Here is a 23,783-nt window from a genome sequence, read left to right as displayed (position 1 = left end):
TCTTCTACTGCTGGCAGAATCCAAATGTCTGCTTATTCTGTGATAATGTGAATAGTCCACTTAAATATTGCAGTTAATGTCGCTTCTGCATGGTGTTTCAGCACAGTCAAAGGTTTTAGCCAGTCATGCTTTGTTAGGCAAGTACACCTAACTGTTACCGAAACAGTCCTGGGTGTCAGGATATATTGTGCTCACAAATTATGCTGAATGAAGGTTAACAAGTAAAACTAATACCTGGAAAGCAGAACTTCTCATTAAATTCTAACTAATGAAGATATCCCTCCTTCTATCTAACTGTAGCATATTAATCAATTGGATATGAAAAGCTTGAGCCAGGTACACAACATGAAACAAAGACTGCATCTTTTACAGAGCAGCTTGAACCTCCTGCTTCAGGGAACACCACCTTAATCATTTAGGATAAAATTAATATTGTCCCATGAGATATCTACTGAAAATACTGGAGTATTTACAGATCTCCATCACTGTTGATGTCTGTGCAGTTTAATTTTATAAAATGCTGAGTTCTATTTCCACATGGTGCAGTCCTGATTCTGTAGCAAGATGACATCTGCCTGATTTGTAATCCTGTTTGTCCTTTACCCTAAACAGTGCCGACTCTTCACACTAACCTGGGCACACCACCTTCCCATTCAGGCTTGTTTGAGAGGGCAAATTGATTTGAAGTACAATTACTAATTTAAAACTAATAGTGCAACTTTTGAGCAGTAATCAGTGGCTTCCTGTATGCTGACACTAGTTTCAAACTTTTGTTTGGCTTCACAGCCTATTACAACTGTGCTGGGAATTCTTGAGAATTTTTTTATTTCCAATCTGGTCTGCTCTCAAACTAAGTTGAAACGTGTTCAGTTCCATTTCACGCAGACGCCCTTTGCTAAAAAATCTCCTCAGAAGGAACAAACAATGTAAGATATGCAGTTTTTAGATTTCTTGTTTTAATTCTGGGTTCCTAATAACCTCATAATTAAGATGTTCACAACCCTAACCTAATTGTAATCATGTGCTATTAAACTGCTGTTACAAATGTTATGATCCTGGACCAGATCCCTAAGTTTTTGGTAAGATCCGGTTAGGGACCAATAATGTTTTGTTTAAAGTAGACAAAGTTTGAGATTCAAAACACCTGCTAAGAAAATAAAGCCACAAAATTCCACGGGGTTTGAACAAACAAAAATAAACTTTACCACACAAGGTCAGAAAGATAAAACCATTTACAATATCTATTTTATACTCTAACATTCAGGGTTAATATGAGGTACATGTGAATTAACAGGCAACCTGAGGCTGAACACACCACACTGCACAATTAATGACAGATGTGACTAAGGTAGGTTCCACAGGTTTCTCAACAGCCCATCCTGACATCAGGAAACACTGTGTGCAGAAATTTCTGGGTGACGTGTGGGAGGCAGGCCCCGCACGTCAGTGTTTAAAATGTCGCGCGCTGACATCGGGCGAGTGTCCCGACGTCACCGAGTGCCATCGCGATATTTAGCTGGGTGGGCGTGCACTGAAGTGCGACGCGTGCCCGGCATTAATTAAAGGGCTTGTTAAAGCCCTTAACTCGGCAATCGATGCTGATTTTGAGCCTGTGCGATCTTCAGCTTGGCGCATGGGCACAACGGGCAGATGGGTAAGTGACTTTTCAACAAAACTCATCCACGGGAGGGATATGTGTGCTCAGTGGAGCTGTCAATGTTTTATGTGAGGTATTTATTGCAGCAAGTGTTTTAAACTTGCCTGTGTGATCAGTAGCACTTCAGATCGATTTCTAGCAGTTTTCTCTGTACTTTGAAGCTTCAGCTCACCAGTCTGCAGACAGTAATCTTTATCGGGCCTGCAGCTTTCCAGAGGCCTCCATTTAGCCTGAGTGTGGGTTCTGTCATCTCCATTGGAGGCAGCTCCTCTGAGGACGAAGGGAGGGCTAGTATAAGGAGGAGGCCAGGATTGGACAATCAGCCTTCAGGGCAGCCAACTTTGGGAGGACAGGCACAAGGGGTGCAGAGCCAAGAGGTTTTCCAAGGTGGAAGGGGCCACAGAAGACGCCGCTATCCTGCTGCCAGGGTATACGGACAGCGAAGCAGCTACCTCAATATGACTGAGGTGCAGTGCTGAAGGAGGCTCCGACTGTCAAAGGAAACAATCAACCACATCTGTCAATTGGTTGGCCCTGAGATCTCCCCTAACTGTGTGGGTGGACACCCCATGCCAGCAGCTCTGAAGGTCAAAGTTGCCCTCCACTTCTATGCCCCTGGCTCCTTCCAGGGCTCAGTGGGTAATCTTTGCGGTGTCTCCCAATCAGCTGTCCACACTTGTGTCAAGCAGGTTACTGACACTCTGTTCAGATGTGCATTGACCTTCATCCACTTCAGCTGCGACCAGGCAAGTCAGGCACAGCGAGCCAGAGGCTTCGTAGACATTGCTGGCTTCCCCCGTGTCCAGGGTGCTATAGACTGCAAACATGTGGCCATCAAGGCGCCAGCAGGTGAGCCCGGTGCCTTTGTCAACAGGAAGGGCTTCCACTCCATGAACGTGCAGATAGTGTGTGATCACAGGATGCAGATTCTGCACGTTTGTGCAAGTTACCCAGGCAGCTCCCATGACACCTACATCCTCAGACACTCCCAGGTGCTGGGGCTCTTCAGTGCTCTGACTCGGCTAGAATGATAGCTGGAAGGTGACAAGGGTTATCCCCTGTGAAGGTGGCTCATGACGCCACTACGCCATCCAAGAACAGAGGCTGGGCAGCAGTACAATAGGAGCCAGGGCTCCAAAAGGGCTGTGGTGGAGAGAGCCATCGGTCTTCTCAAGATGTGCTTCCGATGCCTGGACCACTCAGGGGGCGCACTCCAGTACCCCCCCAGATTGCATCTCTGTGATAGTGGTTGCATGCTGCACTCTGCAGAATCTTGCACTGGAAAGGGGGGACGCAGTTGACGATGAAGACCTCGACGCAGTGGATGCGGCTGCACATGATGAATCCAGCAGTGGCTCAGAGGATGAGGAAACACAGGGCAATGATGAGGGGCAGCACGCCGACCCGCAACTACACCAAGGAGGCAGGGACATCCGGGACACTTTAATCCAATGAACCTTCAGCTAGCTGCACACACATGGATCTGCAGGACCAGCATTGCCTGACGCTTCCATACGCGGCACTTAAGTGCTCCATCTTCCACTTCATCAGCTGCAACTAAGGGCTTAGTACATAAACATCTGTCCACTCAAACACTCATGATATGTCTGTGAACTCATGAAACAGACAAATGCAGCACAAAGGAGACACCCTCAGCCATGGTAACAAATGTGGACTTTATTCCCATCCATCAGATGGTGCCACCAAAAACATAACAAAACATTGCTCTGACATTGACAAAAATAAGTTCCCTAATCTAGGGCCAACAGAAAAACACCAGTGTGAAACCCATGGAGTGCCTAACGTGCCTTATGCTTACCTTTGCGGGCGCCTCATCTTGGTGCCACCCCATCGCTCAGAGTGGCTTGTGAGACAGCCTGCTGACTCTGCTGTCCTGTTGGCCTCGATGACCTTGGTGGACGTTCTCTGGCCCGTGGAGCCTGTGCTGGCCCCTCCTGGGATGGAGTGGCCAGTTCCAGAGCTGGCACCTCCCCAGTTGTTGCAGCCTCAACAGATACAATGGTCACTGGCAGAGGGGCGGAGGAGCTGCTGCCCTCATCCAGAGCGCCCTGAGAGGAGCTCACTGAGATGACAGGCAGCTGCTGCGCTGACGTGAGGTCACATTGGACCTCCCTACTCACCGCAGATGGATGGGTACTGAGCAGGGACACTTGGTGCACAGAACATCTCCCACATTGCGAATGAATACCTGTGCCCATTAGCGCTGTGAGGGCTTGCAAGTCCGAGCGTAACCCCATCAGATGCTGATCAATCCATTGGAAGCCCCTCTCCATGAGAGTCGCCAATCTCTCAATGGAGGAAGCCTGACACTCTGTCCTGAGGTTCATGCCTTCACTGACACTCTGCCTGGATTCCTCCACCACAGAGACCAAGTGAAGCACATTCGCATGCAACACTGCCAGATGCTCCCGCGCACCCGGCTGCTTGTCCTGCAGCTGCTGCATGGTGGACATCTCCAGAGGCACATCATCATGGCCCAACTTAGCATGTGCCTGGTTGCCTGCAGTCCTCCAGCTGCCGGTGCCATTGGCACTCTCTGTCCATGCCATCTCCTCCCGCGATTGTGAAGTGCCCTCTCCGCTGTGCCTCGGGACAGTAGCCAACGTTATATTCCCCACCAATGTGGTAGTCACTGCACTGGTGCCTGGCTCGTTGAAATGATGTGACGTTCATGCCAATTGACGCCCCTCAGGTGTAGAAGGGGTCTCTGGATGTCCTCCTGGCGGCCATGCGGTGGTGATGCTGAAATTAACAACAAGGACAGTGGTTCAGTTAGCGTTCAGTCAGTAACACCATTCAACCCTTTCCTCCCCAGGCTCATAATGCGCTCAACCTTCAAGAACCTAAGGAGACGAACATTGGTGGGGTGGTAAATAGTCAAGAAGAGGCCCAAACATTACATGCACATACAGACAGGCTGGTCAGATGGCCTAAGGAATGCCACATGGAATGTAATGTGGATAAGTGTGAGGTTATACACTTGTGCAAGACAAATAAGGTACGGGAATACATGAGTAATGGTAGGACTGTGGGAAGTCACGGCGATTACAGGGACCTTGCTGAGCAGACCCGTTAAGGTAGCAGAACAGGAACATAAGGCGTTTAACAAGGTAAAAGCCAGATCTGCCTTTATTAGCCAAGGAATAGAATGTAGGAAAAGGGAGGTCATGTTGCAAATGCAGAAAACGCTGTCGAGGCCACAGCTATACTTCTGCGTTCAGTTGTGACCTGTGCTTCATGGGAGGGATGGCATTGGAGTGGGGAGAGTGCAGAGGTTCCTGACCAGGATGCATGCTGGCCTGGAGAGTTGGAGTGATGAGGAAACATTGCAAACACTTGTGACATTTGCCATGTAGCACAGGAGATTGACAGGTCACATTATTGACCTTCATACCGTTATGAGGGACATAGACCGGGTGGACAGAAGGCAACATTTCCCCTTGGCGGAGGGATGACTAACATGGTGGCATTTATTTAAGTTGAGTGCCATGAGGTTGACAGGTGAGGTGCTGAGGACCTTTTGGACAGAGTAATGTGGGACGCACTGGCTGAAAGGGTGGTGGAGGTACAAACCCTCCTAAGATGCAATAAGTCTTTGGATATGCAGCAGCGATACCCTGGCATGTTAGGCCATGGGGATAGTGGTCAGAAATGGGATAAGGCGACTTTGGAAGGTGCTAGAGACTCACATCCTCAAGGGGCCGTGGGACCTTTGTGTATAACCCACACATCTGACTGTATCAGTCTGTGAATGAGCAGTATTGCTGCATTAACGATTGCAGCAACCATCAGTGCTTTGGATGGTGGGAAGACAGAGTGGATGGAACTGTGGGCCTCAAGTACCTGGCCACTGCACCCCAGCCTCTCCGACACCTACCGACCTGGCTGCTTGCCTCATTTCTAGCTCCGTGGCCTATTCTTCGAAGTGGGTCAGTGTGTGTAGCATGGCCTGGCCACCACCAGTGCGCAAATTCTCTTGGGTGTTGTGCGCATTTTCTACCTGCAGAATAGAGAACATCATTTATTGGGGCTGATCACCCATGCACTCTCCACGTGCATGCCGCATCCCAACCACAGTGGCCCATCTGAGGCATCCAGCGGCTCCTGTCTGCACTACTGGTGATCAGTCACCAGAAGATAGTACAACTGCTCCTAACCGGCCACCTTGGACACATTTGGCGTCCATCACTTTGAATAACGCACGGGTCTTAATGCCCATGGCAAGGAGGCGTAACTAGGTGTGGTGCCGAGGCCAGCAGATTGCTCTTGGCCACGACACCTTGAGGTTCCCCTTCCACTATCTCATCACCACTAATAATACATGTGTTGGAGTTCTGAGTATGTGGCTAGCTGCCTCCCCTGCAGGTTGCCCCCAGACTACTCAAATGCGACAAACACCAACATATGCTGTGGGGAGAACCCATCTTCTCCTCAACCACTAAGGCTGATGTAAGCATGGTCACTATCTGTTTGCCCACCCAACGTGTGCCAAATGCCCAATGCAGTAACGACACTTTGACGTAGGGTGGGGGGTGGGGTGCGGGCCTCAAAGGCCTGATGGGTTAAATGGCCAAGGCCAACATGGTACTCACCCTTCCAGAGCGCAACAAATCATTGAAGCGCTTGCGGCACTGGGTCCCTGTTCGATGGACAGCATTTATGGAGCTGACCACCTCCGCCAGCTCCTGACCTATTCCAGTACTTGAGCACAAAAGTCAGGGCTGACACTCCAGTGCGGTACTGGGGAGTACTGCACTGTCAGTGGTGCTTCTTTTGGATGAGACTTTAAACCGAGGCCTCAATTGCCTGCTTAGGTGGATGCAGAACATCCTATGGCACCATTTCAAAGAAGAGCAGGGAGCTATCCCTATTTTCCTGGCAAGTATTTATCCCAAAATCAGCATCACAAAAAACAGTCACATTGCTGTTTGTGGGAGCTTGCTGAGCACATATTGGCTGCTCTGTTTCCTACATAACAACAGTAATTACACTTCAATAAGTACTTCATTGGATGTAAAGTGCTTTGAGACATCCAGTGGTCATGAAAAGAGCTACATAAATGCAAATCCTTTTTTTTTATTTCTACCTCTCTCTATTTCTTCATATTTCCTGCCTAGACAAATGTGTCTGCCATATTTAACTCGTTATCCATCCAAATCCATAGGAAGGATTTAGCTATTAATTGTGAGAAGTGTGAGATAGCTCAGAGTAGGGTGAAGAAGAAACTGCATTTCACAGACTAAATTTGTATTATTCCAAATCAGAAATAAAAATGCTTAAAGCCAATGCAGTAAAAAGGAATTTAACTTATAAAGCTCCAATTTTAACTCTGGGTGCCTTTGGGTTGAGTGGAGTGCAGGGGTGGGGGTCGTTTTGACTTCTGGGCCTTATTTAATTTTGTTTGCACTGTCTCAAGCCCGAAGCCAGCAAAAATTAAGCAGGTGTCAGTGGGCAGGAACCGAGAGTGGGAGACTAAGACCATCGGGGCCTAAGGGAACATTCCTTGGCATAAGGCTAGAGCTTGGTGGGGAGGGAAGAGCTACCGGCATTGGAAAGGAGATGGAAGGCTGGGTTTGAGAAGGCCCAAGGATTCTGCTTCAACTTCTTCCTGCTCCAAAGGAATCCTCACACATTTTAAAAGTATCTACTTACTTTAACCTCTTCTCACCACTCTGCTGCCTCCTGTTAGATGATACAGGTGAGTTTGGTACCACGTGCAGGCCTCCCTCAATTTTAAGCCAAATTTTGTTTGGATTCAATAACATCATTGGTTCTTGATGTTCATACTTTCAGTAGATCTCCACCTGCCTGTGGTAAGTGGACTGCACAAAATGGTGGACATAGGGCTTGAGGGAGGCAGTGCAGGAATGAAGCCTTCCACCTCACGGTCATCATGCATGCCCTCTCCCATCATCCACACTATTCCCGCTAGGGCAGCTATTTTTAAGTTGTGTTCTTTTCTGAGTTTATTTATTGGTGCTGTATCAACTTGTTTGAAGATATTTGCCTGCTTTTCCATGTTAATGTATATGTAAGGCACTTCATTGTTACAGCACGGTATCCTATAATTTAATAACAATTCTGCACTGAAGTCAGTTTCATCCCGCACAGGACATAGAATGAATTGGGGGCAAGCTGAGATGTTACTAAAGCGATAATTTTGTGATACAGGACTCCCAGTGATGACTGGCACTCCCAGTAAGCACATCACAGGAAATCGCAAGCATGTAGCCCATGATTTTCCATCCATTAAAGTTCCTAATGCTTCTAATTTCCCAAGGTGTTACCTGCAAATGCCACTCTCCACTAGGAAGATCTGATCATAAAATCACCCATTAAACCTATTCTGCTGGAAGGTATTTGATAATAGGCTTCCTTTCACATGGACAGGTACAAAAGTACCCTGTTACCATAGGTATTGGCATATAAGATGACCTCTGAAGCCTTGAAAAATCCCCCCAAAGAGGGAGGTTGACTTATATGCCGAGTGTAAGCATAAAACGCTGTTTTGGGTGTGAGTAATCACCATTTTGAAATGTCATCTGCTTCCAACGCAAAGAGTGGGCACTTCTTAAACTCTTGGGTACCTTTGCAACAGCCCATATCGCCTGCTTGAACCCTTTTGTCCAATTATAAAGCACCAGTAAGTAAAACATGAATTTTTGAGAAGAATTGAGGCTGACTATTAATGAGAGTATAGCATGTTGTGGCTGAAAAGGGGGATCAATTTATATACCAAGCATATGCAGAAACATGATTTTGGGGCTGGAAAAATGGGCTCGTCTTTTACAGAGGGTCAACTTATAGGCTGCAATTTATGGTATGTATTGCTGTGGGACTACAAATCACAGTTCAAATTGATTCAGTTAAAATCATGAACAATATCTAGGTCATTTTCACAAGGTTGATGGAACCTACTTAAATCACACTGGGATAATAACAGGCACAGATAAAAATAAGGATGTGCAACAATCAATCAGTACAAAGCAGTCTCCACCCTCCCAGGTGTAGCAAATTGTTGAATTCCTGTGAGATTTTGAGACATAATGACTAAGTTATTTTTAAAAAATTAAAATAAAGGTAATTATATGGCCTTGATCTCCCAAACATACGCACAAATATATTGATCCAGAATTTTAGTGAGAAAGATAATGGCGGGTTAAATGCACACATGTCCTCATGCGTAAATCACCCAGCAGTTCGTGGTGAGGAAAAAATACAGTGCAAGTTCCAAATCACCTCAAATTGCTGGATGATTTGCACTGCTATGCCACTAGCCTTACAAAAACCAGAGCTCGTTTTCAGCCTGTTTGTCTGTTTCAAGAAATTGCTATATATGCATTGTAAAAACAAGTTAAACTTGTTGCAGAAATTTAGGACTGGCATTAATTGATGTAAGGTCGCAAGATGCCTGACGCCAGAAAATTCTGGGCCATTATTACTCACTCCTAAAGGTAAGTTTCATGGGACATAATTTACATGACAGGACATCTAATGGCATCTGCTGTTAGTTAAACTTGCCCTTGCATCTTTTGATTTTTAACTTTTTTGCATGGCAAGTTGCTGCATGTACGAACTGATAGCAATGCAGCAAAGGAAACTGGCCATCTGGGAGCTAAGTGAACATGGTAAGCAATTTAACCAATCAGATTGAAGGATTCTGAAATGAAGAGCACTCAGACTCAGAAGGAAGTAAAAATTAGAGCGGCTGAATTTAATCTCAAACCAAGAGAATGAAGAGGGGGAAAGAGAGACTGGATTAGAAGAGCAAGAAAGAAAAGCTTTTAAACAAATACATTTTACATTGTTAAAATTTTGGACTCCACACTTGTAGTAATTAATTTTCAGTGCCATTAAGGTTGATTGGTATCAATTAACACATCAAATTGGTAAAACGCACTTGGACTAAAATGGACAAGACCTAACTTTCTGCAGCCAGCTTAGTTTGTATCTGTTGCACAAATATAGGAAATTAATGCCGTTTCACCGTGAACCAGACAATGAGAAACTATTTTCAGGAAGCTAACAGCACAGCGGCACAACCTGGACAACAGCTTTTATTCTGTCCTTGTCTGAAATTACCATAGCATTTGTACATAAATAATAGTGAGCACAATTAGTCATGCCATTATTTTGAAAGCAAATTATGGATCCATATTACTCCAATTTGAGTAATGTAGAATAAAATTTCAATGCATCTCCTGTGGCATACCCAAGGTTATGTTGTTTTTCAGTTCTTTTAGCTGTTATGGTTTTTGATCTTGGTTGAATCCCATTGTTGCATTATTACTATGTAACATACTACTGGGTATGAATTGGACAATGTCAACTTCCATGCAATTGTCACTAATGTGAATAATTCACATTATATCATTAACTGATAAATAATATGTTTTATTCTATTTTTAAAAAGTCACTTGCTATTTTCCCTGCTGTTCCTTAGGATTTGACACCAGCATTCTACCCATTTGTAAGGACTCACTTGGATGGATGTTTAACAGACTGGACACAAACTATGACCTGCTTCTTGATCAGTCAGAGCTGGGAAGCATTTATTTTGACAACCATGACCAGTGTATGAAACCATTTTTCAACTCATGTGATACGTATAGAGATGGTCTCATTTCCAACAATGAGTGGTGCTTCTGCTTTCAGAGAAATCAAGGTGAGGGATCATAAGGTTCATAATATATTGGTGGCAACTTTGGAAGGCTTTGGTCCCAGTGTGTAGCCTTGCTAGATTGAGTTGCAGATCGGAGATGAACCTACAATATTTTTGCCTCGTAAGGCTTCACTGCAAGCAGAGCCTCACAAAGTTACCCACATTGTATTATTTATAAGTTTATTGCAGAATATAATTTTCCACAGTGGAAAATGCCACTGACTATACCTGAAAAATCTGCTTGATACCAGTGATATTTTTCAAATTCAGCACTTAAATTAAGGTCTAATTATCTTTCTTCTGTTTGAATATGTGTTAGCTGCTATAAATACTTTGTTTACATCAGTATTTTAATTGGCTCCTATTGTGAATGACAAACATCCATGAAATTAAAATCCCAATGCCTATTTACCATTACACAACAAAATTAAAATTAATTGAAAATAGCAAACATTGCATGACTGAAATTAAATTCAATTATACTATAGTGCGTTTTGCATTCCTAGCATTGTCTGGGGAATCTTTTGTTTTTCACAAAAAACTCTAAAGATGAAATTTTGCTTACATGGATGCATAAGATGCTTGGACATGAACTGTGTCTATCTTTACCTACATGCACCCTAAGGAATATTTCTGAAAACCTGGCTGACTAGCATCTTATTCTCCACAGATCTGCCACACCTTTTGAGCATTTACAGTGCTTTCTATTTTCAAATAATTCTCCATTTTATTATAAATCATCACTCTGTACAACATAGGATTCCAGTACATCTGATGGTGCTTCGGGCAATGGATAATATCTATCACTCGTGCACTTTGCATACAGATTTAGTACATTTTTGCATAAAACTGTTTTGGGAACAGGCAGTATATGAGAAATGTTAAATAATACATTCAGTACTAGAAAGGTAGAACTTTCAACTTGTGGGGATGAAAAATGGGTGGCAGCAGATGGCTGCCGATTGTGTACCCCACCAGATTTTCCTTTTCACTGATTCCTCAGAAGGGAATAATCAGTTTTCTCAACAAACACTGAATACAGTTAACTTTTGAATTACATAATTCATTCCAATACCATTTAGTAAGACTAAGCAAAGTGAGTTATTATGTGTAGTTCTGTAATATTCTTGCCCAGGTTTCAACTTTGATATAAAAACAACTTCCTCTGATAAGATTATGGGTGAATTAATTATTTACAAAACAATCTGAAAAGGTGATGTGGTACAGTCTGGTTACTTCAATTGAACATTTAATAGGATGTGTTCTTGTGATGCAATAACTTTTCAAGAAATACATCCATGTGTTAAAATACTTTTTCCTTTTAATTGATGTACTGTAGCTGTAAACCAGACATGCACTGGCTTATCTCAAGTGGATAGTTAATTTTTCCTGCCAAAAATCAAAGTGGCTGATGATGTGTTTTAGCTGATTAGCATATTTTTTTACTGATTCATGGGATGTGGGCATCGCTGGCTAGGCCAGCACTTATTGCCTATCCCTAATTTCCCTTGAGAAGGTGGTGGTGAGCTGCTTTCTTGAAACGCTGCAGTCCATGTGGTATAAGTAAACCCACAGTGCTGTCAGGGAGGGAGTTCCAGGATTTTGACCCAGTGACAGTGAAGGAACGGCAATATATTTCCAAATCAGGGTGGTGAGTGGCTTGGAGGAGAACTTCCAGGTGGTGGTGTTCCCATGTGTCTGATGCCCTTGTCCTTCTAGATGGTAATGATAGTGGGTTTGGAAGGTACAGTCTAAGGAGGCTTGGTGAGTTCCTGTAGTACATCTTGTAGATAGCACACATTGCTGCCACTGTGCGTCGGTGGTGGAGGGAGTGAATGTGTGTGAATGGGGTGCCAATCAAGCGGACTGGTTTGTCCTGGCTACTGTCAACTGTTGCGCTGCACTCATCCAGGCAAGTGGGGAGTATTCCATCACACTCCTGACTTGTGCCTTGTAGATGGTGGACAGGCTTTGCAGAGTTAGGAGGTGAGCTACTCGACGCAGGATTCCTAGCCTCTGACCTGCTGTTGTAGCCACAGTGTTTATATGGCGAGTCCAGTACAGTTCATGATCAATGGTAATCCCCCAGGATGTTGATAGTGGGGGATTCAGCAATGGTAATACCATTGAATGTAAAGGGGAGATGGTTAGATTCTCTCTTGTTGGAAATGGTCATAGCCTCGCATTTGTGTGGCGTGAATGTTACTTCCCACTCGTCATCCCAAGCCTAGATATTGTCCAAGCCTTGCTGCATTTGTGCACGGACTGATTCAGTATCTGAGAAGTCACGAATGGTGCTGAACATTGTGTAATCATCAGCGAATATCCCCACTTCTGACCTTATGATGGAAGGAAGGTCATTGATGAAGTAGCTGAAGATGATTGGGCCAAGGACACCACCTTGAGGAACTCCTGCAGTGATGTCCTGGGACTGAGATGATTGATCCTCCAACAAGCCCAACCATCTTCCTTTGTGCTAGGTATGACTCCAATTGGCAGAGAGCTTTCTCCCTGATTCCCATTGACTCCAGTATTGCTAGGGCCACTTGATGCCACACACGGTCAAATGCTGCCTTGATGTAAAGGGCAATCACTCTCACCTCACCTCTGGAGTTCAACTCTTTTATCCATACTTGAACCAAGGCTGTAATGAGATTAGGAGCTGAGTGGTCCTGGCGGAACCCAAACTGATTGTCAGTGAGCAGCTTATTGCTAAGCAAGTGCCGCTTGATAGCACTGTTGATGACACTTTTCATCACTTTCCTGATGATTGAGAGTAGAATAATGGGGTGGTAATTGGCCAGGCTGGATTTGTCCTGCTTTTTATGTACAGGATATACCTGTGCAATTTTCCACATCGTTGTGTAGATGTCAGTGCTGTAGCTGTGCTGGAACAGCTTGGCTAGAGACTCGGCAAGATCTGGAGCATAAGTCTTCAGTACTATTGCCAGAATATTGTCAGGGCCCATAGCTTTTGCAGTGTCCAGTGCCTTCAGCCACTTCTTGATATCATGTGGAGTGAATCGAATTGGCTGAAGACTGGCATCTGTGATGCTGGTGTCCTACGGAGGAGGCTAAGATGGGTCATCCACTTGGCACTTCTGGCTGAAGATTGTTGCAAATGCTTCAGCCTTGTCTTTTGCATTGATATGCAAGGCTCCCCCAACAGTGAGGATGGGGATATTTGTGGAGCATCCTCCTCCAATTAGTTGTTTAATTGTCCACCATCATTTAAGACTGCATATGGCAACACTGCAGAACTTAGATCTGATCAATTGGTTGTGAAATCACTTAGCTCTGTCTATGACTTGCTACTTATGCTGTTGGCAGGTAAGTACTCCTTTGTTGTAGCTTCAGCAGGTTGACACCTCATTTTTAGATATGCCTGCTGCTGCTCCTGGCGTCCTCCAGCACACTTCATTGAACCAAGGTTGATCCCCTGGCTTGGTGGTAATGGTAGAGTGGGGAACTGCCGGGCAGTGAAGTTACAGATTGTAGTTGGGTACAATTCTGCTACTGCTGATGGCCCACAACATCTCATGATTGTTGAGTTTCTAGATCTGTCATGAAATCTATCTCACTTAGCATGGTGGTAGTTCCACATAACAGAATGGAGGATATCCTCTTCATGAAGACGGGACTTATCTCCACAAGGACTGTGAGGTGATTGTTCCTACTGATGCTGTCATGGACAGATGCATCTGCGACAGGCAGCTTGGTGAGGATGAGGCAAAAGTATGTTTTTTCCTCTGATAAAAGAAAAATCTCTGAAGAAGAGGCATATGGACTCAAAATGCAAACTCTGTGTTTCTCTGGCAGCAATTGAGACACACTAGGGGCTCAGGTTCGAATCCCATCACGGCAGATGGTGAAATTTGAATTGAATAGAAATCTAGAATTAAAGCCATTGCTAATTGTTGTAAAAATCCATCTGGCTCACTAATAGCTCTTACCTGGTCTGGCTGACATGTGACCAGCAATGTGGTTGGTTCTTAAGCTTCCTCAGAGTGGCTGAGCAAGCCACCCAGTTGTACCAAACCTCTAAAAGAAATGAAGCTGGACAGACCACCCAGGATCGACCTAGACACTGGAAATAAAAACAATATCAGCCCTGCAAAGTCATCCTTAATAACAGCTGCTGCCAGACCTGCTGAGTTTTTCTAACATTTTATGTTTTTATCTTATGTTTTTCCATTTTATTGGTTCCCTCACCTCAGACCCAATCTAGCAGCTATGTCCTTTAGGATTTGGCCAGCTTGGCCTGTAGTGGTACCGCTGAGCCACTCTTGGTGTTGGACATTGAAGTGCCCCAACCAGGGTACATTCTGCTCCTTGCCACCTCTAAGTGGTGTTCAACATGGAGGAGCACTGATTCATCAGCTGAGGGGGTGCAGTACGTGGTAATCTGCAGGAGGTTTCCTTGCCCATGTTTGACCTGATGCCATGAGACTTCTGGAGTCAATCTTGAAGACTCCCAGGGCAACTCCATCCTGAGTGTTTACCAGTGTGCCATTACCTCAGTTGGTTCTGCCCTGCAGGTGGGACAGGACATGATGATGGTGTCTGGGACATTATTTGTAAGGTATAGTCATGCGAGTGTGACTATATCAGGCAGTTGCTTGACTAGTCGGTTAGATAGCTCTCCCTTGGCACCAGCCCCCAGCTGTTATTAAGGATGACTTTGTAGGGTTGACAGGGCTGTTATCATTTTTGTTTCCAGTGCCTAGGTTGATCCTGGGTGGTCTGTCCAGCTTCATTCCTTTTAGAGGTTTGATACAACTGGGTGCCTTGTTCAGCCATTCAGAGGGTGCTTAAGAGCCAACCACATTTCTGGTCACATGTCAGCCCGACCAGGTAAGAGCCATTAGTGAGCCAGATGGATTTTTATAACAATTAGCAATGGCTTTAATTCCAGATTTCTATTCAATTCAAATTTCACCATTTGACATGATGGGATTTGAACCTGGGCCCCCAGTGTCTCTGGATTGCTAGTCCGGTGACAATACCACTATACCGCCCCTTCATTGGTGGACATCCAGGTAGTGGCCAGGAATATTGAGGGAGGCAGGAATTCATCACCGGAGAAATACTTTAAAAGATAGCAAGCAGAAGAACAAGAGCAGTCAAAGGCATGGGTGGAGAAGGTCAAAAGAGAGGAATAAGAAAGTCTGCCAATTTTGCAGACATAATTGCTGCCAGATTTCATAAGAAAGGAAAGTTTACCTGAGGTAAGTGGGAACAGGGAGCTTAGTTGGTGGCAGCAGCAAAGTGGATGATTTTTGCACTGGATGTTGGTAATACCTTCTCCAAGAAATTTAATGAACTGACAGATAGGTCCCAAGGTAGGTTTCACACCTGCTTTTTTGCCAGGAGGCATCTGAGCACCATTGCATGCATATAGCTGGAATATTAACACAGAACAACTGAAAACTTTAAGTGAGCCTTCACTGTTCTCACACGTTTTGCTTAATACAGTAACATTTGTACCATTAGTCTCATTAGAATGACCACAAGCTACAGGCTTATTGCAGATGCTCTTGCTTTACTGATTGAAACAACCTCTTGTAACCACAGTATCAGCATAACCATCGCTATTGACCTGTGCTCTGTTGTACTTTTTTTTGCCTCTAATAACATTTGCTCTCTCCTGTGAGAAGAAGAGTACTCTCACTGCAAGAGATTAGAAGGCTGGGGAAGCAGGTTTTCATGAGATCTAGATTCCTCCCCTACATAAAGGAAGTAATTCAGATCCTGTGGAGACCTGTCATGGAGGCATTAATGGAGGAGAAATGAGGTGTGTGCCATGACACCGGAGGACGAGATGTCCTATTTTAAATAAACCTGGTCATCAGAAAGTCTAAAGCCAAGAAGCCCTCAACAGAATTCTAAGCATTAATTATTATTTAGTGACTGCTTATACTCCTTGTACTCATGCAGTACAATAATTTCAGTGTGACATTGTTTTGCCATAGAACTCTTGAATGCTGAAGAAAATCCGGACTGTAGGGCTAAAACACTATCAACTACTTGACACCCTTCTGAAACAAGTCCAACATAACAGGCCCTGACATAGATCAGAACACACAACAGCCCCAGACAGCTCTAGTCAAGGAATTTTGCAGGGAAAATCATAGAGCATTAGATTTCAACATGGGGACATTCTGGAAGAGGAGGAGGCCTTGGATGAGGATCAGAGGGTCATCAATTTTCACCTGTAACTGAGGAGTCAGTGAACATTGATTGTACTAACTCTGCTTTTTTAAGGGAAGATGTTAACTAAGCACACGTAGAAACTTTGTGGTCAACCTCCTATAATAAATGATGTACAAAAATTTTTAGGGCATGTCAGAGAAACTACGGATGATGTTTTCACCGATGTTAGAGATAGCTTCCAATCACTTCAGGCCACCTTACAGGCTATGGCAGTGCAGGTAGGCCTTGGGGGATGCCCTTGATAGAGAAAGTGTTGGATCTGATGTGAGCGGTTGCCTGGCATTCCATGCCTCTAAACTAGTAACCTCAGGCAACCAGGTGGAATGTGCAATTAATTGTTTTGATCAATGAGGTATCAAACGAAACCGTTGAACCATTGTGGGTACCTATCAAGAATCTAGTTATGGATAAGGGGGCAAGCTGCCAAGTGATACGGATGCCTCTCAGGACTTTCAGATATGCGTGATCTTCTTCATGTCTATGCAGAGTTTTCATGAAGAGAGTAATTTTACAAAGGACCTGGCCAGAAGCCAGTCCTCATGAGGACTAGTGGTCAGTGAGAAGCTTGTCATGATGGGAGCAGCCAGCCAGTTCTCTCCATCTTGACATAGACGGGCATCAAGAAAGGAGCGTGAGGTTAGGAGATAAAATAGGCCATTTGAAGGCACGAGGAGGAGCAGCGTGGTGGATAATAGCACTAATAAATGATGCAGTATTTTTTGATACAATCCATAATTTCCAACTGCTTGGATATCAGTCTTTATGTAGAATAGCATAGAAGTGAGTTATTCAGATGAGGGTGTCACATGTTCAGTGTTGTAGTCAGTGGTGCTCATGTCTGTCCAACAAGCAACCAGATGTATAAGCAGAGCCCTGACTTATGACTGGCAATAGAACAAAAGGATCATGACAACTGCCAGAGTAATTGCCATTTATATACATGATGTGATGCTGGTAATAGCAAACAAGCTAACCATTGATGCAACAGAATCCCTTTCTATTCATGTATAATGCCATGTCAATGAAGATACCTCTTTGCCACTATAGCACCCCATACTCTGGAAAAAGTCAGCCATCCTATCAAAGCAAACACCTCCATTAAGGCAAACAATTTGGCACCAATGCATTCTGATGTTCTTTTGAATAATGTTCCTGTAACATTCCAGCTACATATTTGTGCTATGCAAAGGGACAAGTGTCATACATTTGGATACGTTGATAATGTGCCCAAAATGTGTAGCCACATGAAAGAATCTAAATGCATAGAATTCAAGGGTTACTGTGACCTTCATTTTGACTTAGAGGATATTTGGGTTCTTTTAGGAAGGCCTTAGATCCATGTCGAGCATTCTACACAGCTCCTTAATGTTCTCTTTTAGGAACCTTAGATATAGCTCTGTGCCTCTAGCTTAGGGAATGTGGCATCTGTAAAATAAAACATGACAAGAATATAGGTGGTCATAAATATTAGTATAATTTCATATTTGAGTACAAATATGTGCCATTTACTGCACGTGGGCAATGATGAGTTCCTGTTTTGTATGCAGGCAAACACTAGGGTGGAGAGCAGGTCATAGCGAATGATGAAAGAAGATGGGTCCCAGGCTGGCAGTTCCCAACTATGCTTCTCTTCTCTGTAATTCTATTCATTGTCATCCTTTCCTCTTCCCCTCCAGTTTTTTGTCCCTCCAGTACTTATAAGAGCGCTTGCTGCTACCAGTGGGTAGCATTCAGCTTGCTCTATAGATTCAAACTACAATTTGAAACCAACTTTACAGAGCACATTGCACATTGCTCAACCCTACTTGTTCTGCTCTTTTTAACATTTCAAACTCTGCTCAGATTTGATCTCCTGTGCCATCAGAACTGTGCTGCTCTGCTGGATGACACTGTATGCTTTGGCTGTCCCTCGGTGTCAAGAAGTTTAAGGTATCCAGCTGCAGCCTATCATGTCCATCTTCCTGCCACTGTTAAACTGCTGAGCTTCAGGACTGTGCTTCAGTGCACTGGTACTATCTCAGTTTTTCTCTGATGCTATGTTGTGAGCATGTCCATTGCATTCCTGAACCTTGTAGAATAGGCTTTGACAAATCAAGAATTGAGCCCTCGCCGCATAATATGTGGCGTAAGGGTGTTCAGGCAGAGCAAGGGTTATTGTAGGACTGGGGAATAGTACCGCCCACAGTATGATGTAGAGAGTCACATGATAGTAGATAGTGTGTAGTAGAGCCTGGAAGGAGCCAGCATGGAGACAGCACCCATGCAGGGCTGTACCTCAAAGATGTATATTATTATGGGCTACCAGTAAATGGTTTATGTTCAACCATACAAGCCTCCAGGCCTCTTGGTGAGACACCAAACAACCCTACAACATTATGGTAGCATTGGGATGGACCCCAAAATCCAAGAGAAGCTGGAGAAGGAATCCACAATCTCAAGCATGAACAAGTAAAGAAACTGAAGCCGGATCTGAGAGAAGTGCACCTGAATTGAAGACAAAGTTGGAGATTTCCTAAAAAGAAGCTCCATGGCAGACATGGAGGCTGAAGGACTCCACCAGTGCAAGTGGAGGTCCATTGCTTGACCTGATCGAATGCAGAGTCATGGGAACTAACTAGAACACAAAAGGCTGAGCAAAATTCAAAAAGGAAAAAAAAAGCTGAAAGGCAACAGAAGAATCAACTCTGTAGATGAAAAACCAGACCTGATTGAACGCAGAGTCGAGGGACCTAGCCAGATCACAAAATGATGAGCAAAATTCAAAAAAAGGAAAAATGACAGAAAGGCAGAAGAAGAATCCACTGTGCAGATGAAAAGAAGAACTTGAGTGAACAGAGTCAAGGGACCTAGCCAGATCACAAAAATGGTGAGCAAAACACAGTAAAAAGGCAGAAATTACCTTTTAAAAAAGGCAACACTTAGGGTCAGCATTAGCATACCATGCTGCATCAACGGGTCCACAGTCAATGCTATAACATATGGCGGCTGAGCTCGATTGAATGACCAAAGATTTTAAAATGGCAGACAGAGCTGAATATCACCTCCCTGTATATTTTCTCAGATTTAAAAATCCACCAGATGGCCCAGGCCTCTTGTTTGAAGGTTTCCTGCAGAGTTATTAAGTTTAAGAAGATGGCACCGTAAATGCAAGGGAGGGGGGGGCGGAAGGGGGAGGGGGGGACCTGCCAAGGTCTGATAGGCATAGGAAGAACATAGAAAAGAAAAAAATGGCAGCTATGGAGCCATCTTGAAAAAGAAGAAAAAAAATAGAGGTGCTCACTTATAATGAAAAAATGGCCATCGATAGTAAATTAAAACTACCAGGCCAATTTAGGCTAAGGATAGGGGCCAAACCTGATCCAAAATTGGGTGTCTTGGAGAAGAAATATTTTAGATTAGAGGAGTACATCAGGATTATGCCAAAGATCAGAAGAAGTCTAAATTAATACGTTTTTGCACTTGTTTGGTGTATTTGTCAATGAAGTAATCCTAAAACAGGATTTGGATGAATCTTGACCCATATTTGGTGAGGTATTAAAAGGCTTTGATTATAATTTTAAACTCCAAGTTCTGGTGGGTGCAGACCTTAAGAAAAGGTCTAGAACATCCCCAACAAAGCACCGAAGGAGCAAGAAGACCCCAGAGCAAGGAGAGAGGAGACCCCAGGCGGAGGGAGACAATACCTAAGCAAACCACAAGATGGCTGCAGACCATATTAGTGCAATGAACTGCTCAAGCCAAAAGAGTTCAGTGCAAAGGAAAGAAGAGGCTGAGAAACAGCTGAAAGGCTTAAAAATATATATTTTTTGAAAATGCTGACACATTACCCAAACTGCAATAGCTACTGGCAGTGTGAAATGAGCAGATGGCTGTAAATGAAGGAAAGCTTTCTGAGGTGATCCAAGAAAACAAAAAAAAACCTGCAAAGAGGAAATGAAGTTGTTCCACTGGAAAATGTATCAAAGCTGAGTTGGAAGAACTCAGCCAGAAGTACAGCCAGGCACAATAGCAGGCAGAAATGGCACTCAAATAAGTCACTGTCCTGAAAGACTCTGAAGAATCAATACATGCCCCTGGAGAAACATGAGGAGTTAATAAAATATGTTGAATGTTGCTTCAGAAAATCTTTGTTGGTATTATCAGTAACAACAAAACAATGCACTGAAGTGCAGATTGAGTTGGCAAGAGGTCAACATGAAAATAACCAGTTGAAAGAACAACTGATTGTCCTTTAAAATCAAATGTAAAAGGCATACATAACCCTTCAACAACATGAAGAAATAAAGACCGTCTTGAACAGCAGAAGGTAAGAACAGCATAAAAAAGTCAAGGAGACCCTGTTGAATTACAAAAAAACTCAAAATGAAGCAATTGAGCTTCACAAAGGAAATGAAAACCTGTTGAAGGACCTTCATATACTACAAGGATCCCTCAGGTCAAAGTTTGTTCCTCATGAAAATTACGAAGAGAAGCAAAATTATTTTAATGTCACTCTGAATGAACTGAAGAACCAGGTGGCAGAGAAGACTCAGCAATGTTCAAGATTCTAAGAGGATGCCAAGAGAGTCAAGAAAGAGAATGAAGAGCTGAAGAACCAGCTGAATGGAAAAGAGGAGGCATTGAAAGCAAAGGCTTTAGACCTTTCCAAACTGTGAACAGATAATGAAGCCATGAGTATCATGATTACAGAACTGAAACAAGTTAAGACTTCACCAGAGACAGACCTGGCCAACACTGAAACCAAAATGAAGAAGGACAAAGTTCTGCTGCAAACAGAGAAAGAAAAGACAAAATAAGATCGAAAAATATATACTTGATGCTGAAGCTCAAGGAACTAGACAAAAAGGCACTGGATGCCTCAAACTTACTGAAAACCATTGAGTTGTTGAAAAATGAAATGGCTGAAATGAAAATCAAGAACCTAGAATATCAAGAAAAAGTTGAGCAGTTCCAAGAGAAAATAGAAATTCTCACAACACAGCATGAAGAGCCCCAGAATCACTTAGCAGAATTAAAATTAGAGAATGTGATCTTGAAGAATAGCACAGAGGAATTAGGCTCTGCTAAGGAAAAACTGTTCAGTGCAGAGAACCAACTTTCACAAAAGAAAAATGAGTTTGCTAATAAAAAACAGGAACTGAGGAGAGTACTGGAGTGTTAGTCACAAGAAGTAGAACACTTGAAGCAGAACATGAAGGATGAGATGTGTGTGTGGAAGAGTAAATCTAGACTTTAAAAGCAGTGCAGGAAAATTCTAAGAAAAACATTGAGGATGTACCAAATGAACTGAAAGAGTCCAAAGAGCAGTCAGTGACCTTGAAAGAAAGACTCTGGAAAGAGTCTGAATTCCCAAGTGAAGTTGTTAAAGTTGTATAAAGAGTCCGCAGAAAATTATGAAACAAAGGCAATTGAACTCACCAGAGTAATTGCTGAGCTGAATGAATAGATTCATAAGCTTGACAGAGGATTAGAAAATAAGAGACTAAGCAAATATTTGTCTGAAATTGTGAAACAAGTAGAACTGAAGGTCCCATTTTTGAGACATCAACTTCCAGGAAGAACTTGGCAGATGCTGCGGAAAAAAAAATCAGAGTCCACTCTAGAAATGAATGGAGTGAATATTTCCTTGAGCAAAAATGGGACAAACCCAGGGTATCCAAACAAAGTAGACGAGCTATCGATAAGGACAAATACAACTCGAAGTTGCGCAAAAATCGAATCAAATGGAGGTAGCCAAGTGCCAGAAATGCCAAACTGAAAGTTCACCCCAAAGCAACTGAGACTACTATTCCTCCAAACTTGACAGAATGAGATCTGGAAGAATTGTCAAGCTGCCAGACCATCTGAATTTATAAAGTCAGAGACTTGAGGTTGGGTATGGGCACTGGGGGGGTAGGCTAGAAGGCGTAGAAAGTAAAGAAGATTGTTTGTAAATATATTTGGGTAAGCAATTGGGGGAGGTGTAGTACAGGAGTGTTTGGGTAGAACAAGTGTTAATGTGGGACTGGAGAACAGTACTGCCCACGCTATGATGTAGAGAGTCACATGATAGTAGACTGTGTACAGCAGTAGAGCCTGGAAGGAGCCAGCATGGTGACAGCAACCATGCAGGGCTGTACCTTGGAGATGTATATAGTATGCATTACCAATAAATGGTTTATGTTCAATCCATACAAGCCTCCAGATGTCTTAGTGAGACACCAAACAATCATACAACAGAATATACAGTTCTGGCCTGCTCTTGTAGCTCAGTGTTGGTTAAGCATCTGGTCAAAGGTAACCCCAAGGTGTTAATGATGGGAGACTCAGCAATGGTGGTGCCAAAGGGAGATAGTAGGTACTCTCATGTTGCAGATGATCATTACCTGTCACCTATCAGCTCTAGCCTGGGTATTATCTGGATCCTCCTAGAGGCTGGCAGGGGCTGCTTTATTATCAGAGGAGTTGTGAATGGAATTCAACACTGTGAAATCAAAAGCAAATTTCAGCCTCATACTTTATAATGGAGGGAAGGTCAATGATGAAGCAGCTGAAGTTAGTTGCCTGTATCACCAAAAAGTTCATGATAAATTTGTGCACAGCAATGGCGACATCATAGAGTGCTGTGTGCAGCTTTGGGCCGCTCAGAAAAGCATTAATGCCATTAAGAATAAAGAGCATAGATTCATTGGGATTTTAAGAATGGAAAACTACAATTGCAAGAAAAGATTTAAATACTACATGGTGGAATTTACTTTAGGCCTATATTCGAGCCTGAAATGCACACTATGCATGAGTGTACCTTGCAAAATTTCTTGTGTAGGATGTCAGTACTTGCTGTACCTCCACAGGCAGTTCATCTATTTTAAAATAATGGATTTCCAATCATTTACCTCACTGACTTTGGCCTGTTGGTAATTTATGAAGGACTTTGATAGGGTGAATAGGAAAAATCTGTTTACTCTGGTTGAAGAGTTGGCAACAAAGGGTCATTACTTTAACATTTTCAGTATAGAGACTAGGAGAAATCTGTTTATGTAGAGAATCATTAAGGCAGGGAAAATTCTGCCAACAGGAGTAGTTGAGACAGATACAGTTAAATATTTTAAAGCCAAATGAATAAAGATTTGATGAGGAAGATGCAGGGATATGGGGTGAGAACAGAACTGCAAAATTAGTTTTGGACAGCTACTGATAGGTGTCTTTGTTTAAATTAAAAATGAGAACATTCAGTGCTGTGGGATTGCAATC

At 43.5% G+C, this 23,783-nt stretch overlaps 1 protein-coding gene across 8 annotated transcripts in view; it reads left to right on the top strand.

The window, feature by feature from the left end:
- Positions 1-23,783, top strand: part of LOC121281782 (testican-3-like) — a 697,102-nt gene that overhangs the window by 652,880 nt on the left and 20,439 nt on the right. For 7 of the 8 annotated variants that reach the window (XM_041194812.1, XM_041194784.1, XM_041194805.1 and 4 more), the window contains one exon: positions 10,122-10,343. The exons of the other annotated variant lie outside the window; for it this stretch is intronic. In XM_041194812.1, the coding sequence (XP_041050746.1) occupies positions 10,122-10,343 (222 nt within the window). The remainder of the gene's footprint in view (positions 1-10,121; positions 10,344-23,783) is intronic. 8 annotated transcript variants of the gene reach the window in all.

The sequence above is a fragment of the Carcharodon carcharias genome, chromosome 1 (assembly GCF_017639515.1).
Source record: "Carcharodon carcharias isolate sCarCar2 chromosome 1, sCarCar2.pri, whole genome shotgun sequence".
Classification (NCBI taxonomy): Eukaryota; Metazoa; Chordata; class Chondrichthyes; order Lamniformes; family Lamnidae; genus Carcharodon; species Carcharodon carcharias.
The sequence above is the reverse complement of the archived record's forward strand: the minus strand, read 5'-3'. Positions and strand labels throughout refer to the sequence as shown.